Source organism: Lupinus angustifolius, unplaced genomic scaffold (genome assembly GCF_001865875.1).
Source record: "Lupinus angustifolius cultivar Tanjil unplaced genomic scaffold, LupAngTanjil_v1.0 Scaffold_66_22, whole genome shotgun sequence".
In the NCBI taxonomy this organism is placed as follows: domain Eukaryota; kingdom Viridiplantae; phylum Streptophyta; class Magnoliopsida; order Fabales; family Fabaceae; genus Lupinus; species Lupinus angustifolius.
The window spans coordinates 37,170-47,574 of NW_017723220.1; the positions used below are offsets into that span (position 1 = coordinate 37,170).

Genomic DNA, 10,405 nt, shown 5'->3' on the forward strand with positions numbered 1-10,405 from the left:
GAAAATGAAAAGGTACCCTTTATAGTGAGGGAGATGTTTATGTCCCAATTTCTTATTATTGTTGCTATCTAATTAAAAAGAAAAATTATCAAAATACAAAATAATATTTTTTATATTACTTCAAAAAAAAGATTGATTAGAGGCATACCCATACATAAACATAATCATTTTATGACACATGTGATTCCCTTTATATAGTGTATATATATATATATGTTCAAACATATTTCCAAGATTGTGGTTTTGGCTCTAATATTGTTAACTAAACCAAACACCCAGACAAAGAAGCAAGAGTTATAGCTAACTCTAATAGATCTAGCCATGTCTGAAACAATTGAAGTAAAAAACCAGAGAGCCATGAAAAGAATCATTCTCTTAATAAACACCATTCTTCTAGCCATAGGAGCCTGTGGTGGTCCACTCATAACTCGTCTCTACTTCATCCATGGTGGTAAACGCATTTGGCTATCTAGTTGTCTTTTAACTATTGGTTTCCCCATTGCACTGATCCCAATCGTCACCTCTTACCACCGTAGCCGCCGCCGCAGTTTCAGTGACATGGGTAGCCCAAAACCCAAGTTGTTTTCTATGACACCACTCTTATTTTCCGCCTTTAGCATAATCGGTGTTGTTACAGGCCTTAGTAACTATCTCTATGCTTATGGTGTGGCTAGGCTTCCAGTATCCACTGCTACACTTATAATGTCTACCCAACTTGCATTTACTGCTATCTTCGCTTTCCTCTTGGTGAAGCAGAAGTTCACGTTTAACTCGGTCAATGCAATCATTTTGCTGATCTTTGGGGCGGGGATTTTGGCCGAGCATGCTGGGTCAGATCGACCTAGTGGTGAGTCTAGTAAGCAATATGTGATAGGTTTTGCTTTGACAGTGGTGGCTTCTGCTTTGTCTGGGTTGATGTTACCTTCGATTGAGTTCATGTATAAGAGGACATTATCTATCACTTATTCACTTGTGATGGAGCTTCAGGTGGTTATGGCCTTGTCTGCTACACTCGTCTGCATTGTTGGAATGATAATAGACAATGACTTTAAGGTTGTCTCTTCTTCTTCACGTAATTGCATTTTTTCTTTGTTTTAAATATAAAAAAATTATTGGAACTACGTTTAATTGTCACCAACCAGGTTGATCTATTAATACAAGGTTTGTTTTTCTAATTTAACCAAAAATGTTGAGTTGAAGTCTATAATAATCCACTGCATTAAATACACAATGAAAGAATGTTATTGTACATATCACGATAGGGATTACATGTCCCCATTCATATCTCACTTGGTATAGCAAGTCAATCATAGAGCTTCATTTATTTAAAAAGAAAAATTATAAAAACAGAAATTAATATTTTAATATTATTTTATTATGTTTGATTGGTCAGAGACAAGGAGATTGTGGGACAAGTGATCCTTCTCCATTGTCCATAATAATCATGTTAGATGTAGATTATGCCAAAAAATAATGCTCTATTTTAAATCAAAAGTCTACCTAGAATCCATATCCCTGCATATCATTAAATAAATGTCCATACCTGAATTTTTTTACCGAGTTTTATATATTTTGGACAGACGTTTTCATTTTATTGAACCTTTACATCCTTTTCTATAAGTATATATTGAAATCTGAGTTTAACTTTCTTGTAGTTAAAAGATGTTGATGTAGTATTTTTATATGGTTTGATGGCTATAATTCTATAAATAATATATACAATATTTGTTAGGTGATATTTTTATGTGGATTGATGGCTGCATATAAAGGCTCATCCTCACTTAAACTCTTATCCTAATACAAAATTTTAGTTTGGATAATTTTCTCACATTCAATCCATTGATTGATATCATATCATGTAGAAGATACTTATAAAGTTTCAAAACATAACACATTTTTTGAAATATGTAAAAAAGTTATTTAATGATATTTTCAAGGATGTTCAGCTTATAGAATTTTCCATACTTACTAGTTTTTGGGTGATTAAATTTGCAGGTAATTTCAAGAGAAGCACAGGAATTTGGGCTCGGGGAAACTAAGTATTATGTTGTACTAGTAGCGAGTGCTATATTATGGCAATTTTATATGATGGGAGCAATAGGGATTGTCTTTTGTGCCTCCTCTTTGTTCTCTGGGGTTATGATTTCTGTGATGCTACCCATAACTGAGGTATTGGCAGTCATTTTCTACAAAGAAGATTTTCAAGCAGAGAAAGGAATTTCTTTGGCACTTTCCCTTTGGGGCTTTGTGTCCTATTTTTATGGTGAGTTTATACAAGCAAAGAAAATGAGAAAGAACAACATCTCAGAAACAGAACTGCCCCCAGATTCTATTGTTCCTGTTGAATGATTGCAATACATGTTTGCTCTTGTATTTGGACTTCAATCAAATGTCAAACAACGCTAAATCAAAATGAGAATAAAGTATCTCTTCATTTCTTTTGGCCATGATATACTTTATTCTCATTTCAAAATTTAGTTATCCATCCATATCCTTCTGAAAAGTGTTTTCTTTGGAGCAAATCAAAGTGATCATAAATAATATTGTCCTATATCTAATTAGTTGTATTTGGCATTGTAATAATAAACATGTGTTTTGGTCATGGACTCTCCCTTGTTTCTCTCAATTCAAATAATTGCTACAAGTTAAGGTTCTTAGTTTAGGAATTTATTTTAACTGAAGTAACTGTCCTTAATAAAATTTTACACAGCAAAAAAAGTTTAGTAATTTATTTGAAAATTGTAAAGGGTTCATCGCCTACCAAATAATTGAACCTAAATAATATGATTCTAACCACATCAACAACATCAATGATCTATGTAACTAGAGTTTAATGATTAAAATGAATATCTATTCACTCTCAAGGTATAAAACAGTTTTACTAAAACTTACATATGTAGCATTTATTTTGTATTTTCAAAAGTCAATAATAATTAAATATGAATGATGAATAATATATTAACAGTATAAAAAACTTTTATATTGTCGGTAAATTTTTCTCATTAATATAAGTGAGAAATAATGTTTTTATCACTTTTATTCTTATATTACCTTATCTCCAAGAATCAGCTCACATGGTAAGATGTGGAAAATATCCTTCTTTTAAAATAATATTTACAGTATAAATTTTTTTATTTCATCTGTTATATTTTTTAGAATCTCTTTCTTTTTTTCATCAATTATATCTCTCTTATTTTAATAAGCAAAAGTAAGTAAATTAAATTGAAGAATTACAAGGGCTCATTGTTTATGGGTGGTCTTTACTTTTTTACTCTGGGTGGTGTGACTGGTGTCAGATCCTGAGAGATAATTCTCTTATAATCTTTATCATCTAATAAATTCTAGAGTGAATATACATTTTTGTTCATCAATTTACATGTATATTAATTTGATATCTAATAAAAAGTAAAAAACTCAAATTAATATTATAAAATAAGGGACAAAATAGTACTTGACAAATACTAAAATGTCTTGAAATTATGTATAAAATATTTAAAATAATTAATTTAACTCACATTTTATAATTTTAGTTACAATTTTAAGTTTTTAAAATTTTCAGAAATGAAATTAGTACTCAAATATTTTTAGGCAGAATGTGTCTTTAATCTAAATTCAAAGTATTCTCCCTAAGGCTGAATAAAAGAAGAAATTGAAGGAGAAACATTTTTGAGAGGAATGATACAGCTATAAGCTAGCACTACGTCGTTTGAATAATCTCACATGCAAGCAATTCAGCTAACATCGACTGTGCTGGGAGCAAAATTTTGTGGTTGAGCTACTGCCATGCCAATTTGTTCTAGAATAGTAAATGAACCACGTTTATGCCAAAAAAGAAATAATGAACCACGTGAATGACGATTAGAATTGTTTAATTTGTCTTTTTATAATCAATGAAGATTCATTCCATGAATAAAGATTTTACCTTATATAAGGACTTGGTTGATAAGTAATATAATTTATAAATACTTTCTAAGTCTTGAAACATGTCTTAATCTTAATGAAAGGTTTTTACCGACATATAATTGATGGACCAAAATCAATATACTATTGTGCAAAAACAAAGAATAAGATCTTATAAAGAAAAACCCATAGCCAATAGGGGCTGGGATCTCTAATACTGGAGAGTCACATACTTGATCCAAAATTCTAACACATAACACCAAAAAGAATTAAAGATTTGGATTTTTTAATTTTTGTATAATTAAATTAATTAAAATTTATCACTTCCCTCATATTTCAATATTAGGGCGTGGACGGGATCTCACTCCAACTGGTAGATAGCTTAAATTCTTCAACTGGTTTTAATTCACTAACTTTAGACCATTTGCCCACCTCCCAAACCTTGACAATAATGATTCAAATCGTGTTGAATAATAGGGATTTAAAGTGAGTGCTCATTATTTTTAACATGCTTAAATCATAGGGACTTGCACAAAAATGTAAAAACATTACACATAATAACTCATTTTACCAAAAAAAAAATATTTCGGGAAGGCCAAGCCCGACTTGGATGTTGGCAGAGATGGTGGTACACGCGTGGCGAAGAATTTTGGTTGTGTATTCATCCATCACAAAACTCTTGTTGGGTCATCCCAATAATGTAATTAATGTTATAAACATTGTTGAAGTATTTCCACTACGTGGGACTTGAGTTTTTTTCATTTAACAGCTCTTTCAACAACAACTTTTAATTATCACGTGGAATGAGAGTCAAACCCTTTGAATTGTATTACTTCTTGTTAACATATTTTACACGTATGTCGATTTGGAGTACCATTTATTGTCCACGCCTCCTCACTTTTTAATAAAATTCTCCTTCACTTTTGATCCAAAAAAATGTAAATAAAGTTTAATAGGTAAAAAGTGATATTAGTATGGGATAGTTTTTTATATAATCATGTCTTATTTAAAATATATTAGCTTTTTTAGATACATAAACGATAAATTGGTAAACAATCTTTTTTCTCTCTCTTCAAAATATGTGCCCCTTGTTGTAGAGATCATCAAGACTTTTTATTGTCAGCAATGAAATACATTAAAAAAAAGAATAATAGTTAAGAAAACAAGTGGAAGTCCTAACTATTATTTTGGTACTCCAGTACTCCTAATAATAGTTAGAGACAATCAAGATTGAAGTGAAAATACAATTTTGGAAACGGTTTACTAAAAATATGTATGATTCTACTAGTTGTTATACTAGAATTTTTGCTTTCACTCCAACTTATACCCACTCCGCGATGTTTCATGGTATAGATTTATAATCATGGGAATCACATTCTGAATGTTATTATTAAGAATGACATTCTTGGATATATTAAAATATATGTTTGGTTGATATTTATATTTCTTGTGAATCTTTGTTGACATTCACCAGAATAACTTGAAATCATGTTTGTTTATAATGTATATTTTAGAAATAGATGATATAATTATTAAAGTACTCATATTCTAAAAATATTATTCCATTTATTGTTATAGTATAATTATATAGTTGAGCAAGCAAGATTAATATTTTAATGCTAAATAATACTTGAATAAAACTATAGAATAAAAAAGATGCTATTTAATTACCTATCTAATAAGTATTTAGTATAGTAAATATCTTTTAGTTACTTTTTTTTATCAGCCATGAACTTTATTAAAAAAAGATTAAAAAGTAGGAAAACGAGTAGTGCTCATATCCACAAAAACTAAAAGATTAACAATGTAAGATACAATTTAATGGATGTCACACCCATTCTATAAAAGAGTAATGAAAGGTATGGTACCGGGCATTGAAAAGGCTCTAAGAGTGCAAAAAAAAAAAGATCTAATATCTCCTCAAAGTTGAACTGCACATCTTTGAAGATAATTTTATTCCTAATATGCCTAAGATTCCAAATAATAACAAACCATATAGCTACCCACAATTTTTTCTTCTTCCTCTCCATCCAAAGCAAATTCTCATGAATTGAGAAATGGGTCTTAATATCAACATGAAGAATAGATGTAAGACCAAATCTAGTGTATAATGCTTGTCACACCAAATATGATTTTGAACAAGAGAAAAATATATGATTAGTAGATTCTTCCTGTCACCATAAAAAAGATGATTTTCTCTGTATGTTTTATTAATTATTTATTTTATCAACGATTAATTTTAGAAATTAATCGGTATTGAATTAAGCTAAACCATAGTTGAGTGTTAGTCTTGTTTTGTGATTTTCAATTTTTTGGTAAACTTTCGTAATTTTATGAGATGAAAGGTTTTTGAGCTGATGTCGGGCCCAAATTCGTCCGAATTCGACCAGTAACGTGTTTTTGAGTTCCGTAACTTGGAATTGAATTCCAATTGCGCCATTGTCTTCAAAATATTATTTCGAGTCATGATAGACATCAAGTTCGTCTAGAATGCATTTCTAAATATTTTTCGCTTTTAATTCTGTGTTTTGAAGTTCTAACCGTAAACCAAAATCAGGAGATTTTTAATATCCGACCGAGTATTAGCCGACAATACTCGGACATGGCTTAATAGAGAATGTCTTGTCGAAAAGGTCACATTACTTTCATGTAAGAGGCTTGCTTGTTGAACAAGCAAAAGTACATATCATCTCACACAAAATCTCTTAAATCACTCACCTATCTCTTACACAATCAACTTTTTGGAAGAAACTTTTGGTCTTTACCCACTCCAAAATCTGATTTCTTTTCTTTAAAAGATCCAACCCTGGTTTAGAAGAAACCCTTGACATTTTACACTTTTTCTTCACCTTGCATTTTCTAAAGAACTCTCTAGGTAGTTCTTCATTGTTCTTCATCTCTTAAGATCTAACCATTAGATGTTTATGAAATTTTAGTATGATATTTATATGTATGTTATGAACATTTTCGACCGTTAAAATGTTCTAATAATCTTCCTAACTCTTTTTATGTTCAAAACTCCAAATACATATTTTCTTGAACTTAGAAAGTTATTTTGAAACGATGAACTCTTTGCGTTCATGGGACTTTTTTTAATGTTTAGAAAGTTTGTATTTTTGTTGGTATTTGAACATGGTTAAAGGTGATGGTTGTATATCAAAGAAACCTTTAAGGAGTTTTCCTAACCATGCAAAGATTGGACTTTCCACTTGTTTTTGGCTTGAAAAACCATAGCCTTGAACAAGTTTAGAATAGTATATTTTTAATGTTGAGGTGTAATTTTGTTTCAAAGGGGATGATTTTGTTATCAAATTAACCTTTAAAGTATTTAATGATAAGTTGAAAGATCAAAACTTTCCTTAGCATTAGGTCTAAACCATGGCCTATATGTGTTTAGGAAAAGTTTAGTTTCTAACTTTGAAATCCAAAATGTTTATAGATGAGTTTTTGTGAAAAAATATTGTTTTAAAATATTATGAGCTAAAAATTTGATTAGTAAATGATATTCTTTGACTTCCAAGTTCAAATAATGATTTGGGATAAAAGATGACTTATAAAAGTCTTGACTTTACAAACTTAAAGTGATATGAAGTAATGAAAGTCTTGGATAGTTGATTAGTTATGGGATGAACATTCTTAAAGATAAGCTTACTTTAAAGTGGTAAGTGTAATATAAGAAATGTTGATTTTAAATGTAGTTTGAAGTATGAGATCAACACAATAAAAGATATGTTGAAATGACCATGGAAAACTACTATACAAATATGGAATCTACTTAAGATGACTTACTTTAAAGTGGTAAGATCAACTTAGGAGATATTGATTTAAAAAGTATGGACTTGGATTAAGAAACTTACCTTAAAATGGTGAAGTATGGCTTAAAAAGTCTCCATGAAAATATAAATCTATGAGGTGATAAAAGTGTAAACTTTATTAAAAACTAACCTTGGAAAACGTTGGAAATTGGGAACAAGACTTTCAAGTAAAAAAGATGGTTCAAAAATATGAATCTTGGGCCGGATGGATGAAATTTTTTGAGTTCATAAATGGATTAAAGTATTAAACAATATTTTTACATTAGGGTTATCATATAAAATTTGATTCACAAATCATTAATTTTTTTTCGTGTGTTTAGTTTTGAAGCTTTCGAAGCTGGACAATCAAGTAATATGGTAGTTAACCACGAAGGAACACTACTCGAGAAACTAAAATGCATAGGGATAAAAAACAGCGGAGAGGTTTGATCCAGTAGCCCAAAAGGGCGAGGAATGTTACTTGTTAGGTATCAGTGGCCTAGGAACACCTAGAAGGGGGGTTGAATAGGTATAGCGGTTATCGATCACCGCTTCTTGAACCACAACCCAACTGTTGAAAACAACCTAGTTAATCGATTAACAGCAAGCATTAATCGATTAACTATTGCACAAAACAGAATGATCAGACATGAAATTTCCATAGTAATTAAAACAAAATTGAACAAATATAATACAAATATTTTTACGCACAATTATTAAGCATATGACAGTAAACAAATATCCAGAATTTCAATTATAGATTCAATTTATAATAGCAAGAAACTTAAAGAAGATAAAGAGAGAAAGAATAGGGCACAAAGGATTTTTATCCTGGTTCGTTTGCAGTCCACTGCAAACTACATCCAGGCCTCCCCTTCTGGTTCAGAGAGATTTTCTTTCTTCACAATATTGAAATATAGATACAAACACCAATTCAATTACAAGGACATAGGACGCTCCTTTTTTGAAATCTAGGACCTCTAAATCCTTGGTTTGACTCTACCCTTCGCCTAAGAAAACCTTTCTCGCGAAACAGCCCCAGCCAAGATTCTTGTCCTCAAATCAAGACCTCCTAGCCTTGGTGAAGAATCTCAATCTCTGTGGTGATCTCACACCAAGAGACAAATCCAGAATACACAAAAAACACGTTAATCAGCAAGGTATACTAAGCACAATAATGCTTGGAATATAACATGAAAAAGACTCAAAGATTAACCCTCTTACTAACCACTTAAGCCATCAAGAATCAAATGAGTTAATCGAATGCAGTATACAGATAATTTATTTCTATCAATATATTCAATGCATGAGCATGTGAGCAAGATAAGAATGGATACAAAATTATGCAAAAACAGTAAGCATATGATAGCAATCAAAACAGTACAAATTCTCTCTTCTCACGCATGCAATCTCTCGCAAAAATTAGTAAAACAAGTATGCAAAATGCTCTCTAAACAACCCTATATAATAGAATGCAATGCTATAGTTCTCTGAACGTTGCCTCCTATTTATAGCATAGAAAATAGGCAGTTACGTTCGTTGTAAAACAGTTAAACCAGATTTCAGTTATAACAAATAACAGACTAGTTAATCAATTAAGACCTCTCGTTAATCGATTAACGAAGCAACATAATGACACATAATACAGTTCAAACAGAAAACACATACCACGTTAATTGATTAACTGGAACATTTAAGCATATGTTTCAAAAGGTAAACTTCTCATATGTTATGCACAATATATATACACGTTCTACCAATTATATTATGCCTAATATGCACATATAACATGTATGATAGATGCATGAACATACAATAAACTAGATGATATGTCTCATGGATATGATATGACAATTAAGATGGCTTAAGAGAATAACACCTAGGTTCATCTAACCTATACTCACTTACTATGGCATACATCCCAGACTACTTAGATTATAAACTCAAATTACGTCCTAGTTTAGATATGACCAAATGAGCATAAGTCATGTTGATTGTTGAGCCATCTTCAAGCTTTGATAGAACATTGTCTTCATCAAAACGTAGGTAAAGATATGCTAGTGCTATCCTTGACACTTTGCACTTTCAATATCCCCCTTTTTGATGATGACAAACACTTCATCAAAATTCTTCAATTGTTGATGGATAAGCTTGATGATGAATTTGCAGAATGGTTGTTAAAGGTTGTTTTTCGAAGAACAAAGTTAAAGCACATTTTCTCCCTTGTAGGTAAGCAAAATTATGTACGGAAGCTTGATAAAAACAACCTGCAAAGCTTTATTCAACCTGCAAAAAGTATGTAACACAACAAGCAACCTTTCTCCCCCTTTTGGCATTATAAAAAAGATAAACGTATTCAATTCTAGTCAAAAGTTAGGAGAATTATTATGGTTATGACAGACTATAATTAATCATTTAACATTTGGGTAGGTAACTAATTAACCAGTTGTAAGAAGCTTGAACAAATTCACAGTTTTACATGATTTAATTGATTAAGTGAAGGCGTTAATTGATTAAATTGATAGCAGATAGTAGTAGAACTGTTTGAATGGCATGAAGGGTTACGCAGAAGCAAATCAAGTGCGGAATGATTAAGAATTTGATATATTTGAACAGTTTGCAATAGGCATAATCATCAATATAATCACATATACCAATCATGATCAAGATCCATTTCAAACAAAGTAAGGTGCTACATGCAACATAATTAA

At 30.7% G+C, this 10,405-nt stretch overlaps 1 protein-coding gene across 1 annotated transcript; it reads left to right on the forward strand.

The window, feature by feature from the left end:
- The first annotated feature begins 222 nt into the window (after window positions 1-222).
- LOC109339298 (purine permease 1-like) lies at window positions 223-2,606 on the forward strand. The gene is made up of 3 exons (XM_019576713.1): window positions 223-1,053; window positions 1,996-2,412; window positions 2,474-2,606. The coding sequence occupies exons 1-2, from the start codon at window positions 322-324 to the stop codon at window positions 2,347-2,349; spliced, it is 1,086 nt and encodes a 361-aa protein (XP_019432258.1). The 5' UTR covers window positions 223-321; the 3' UTR covers window positions 2,350-2,412; window positions 2,474-2,606.
- The last annotated feature ends 7,799 nt before the right edge of the window (window positions 2,607-10,405 follow it).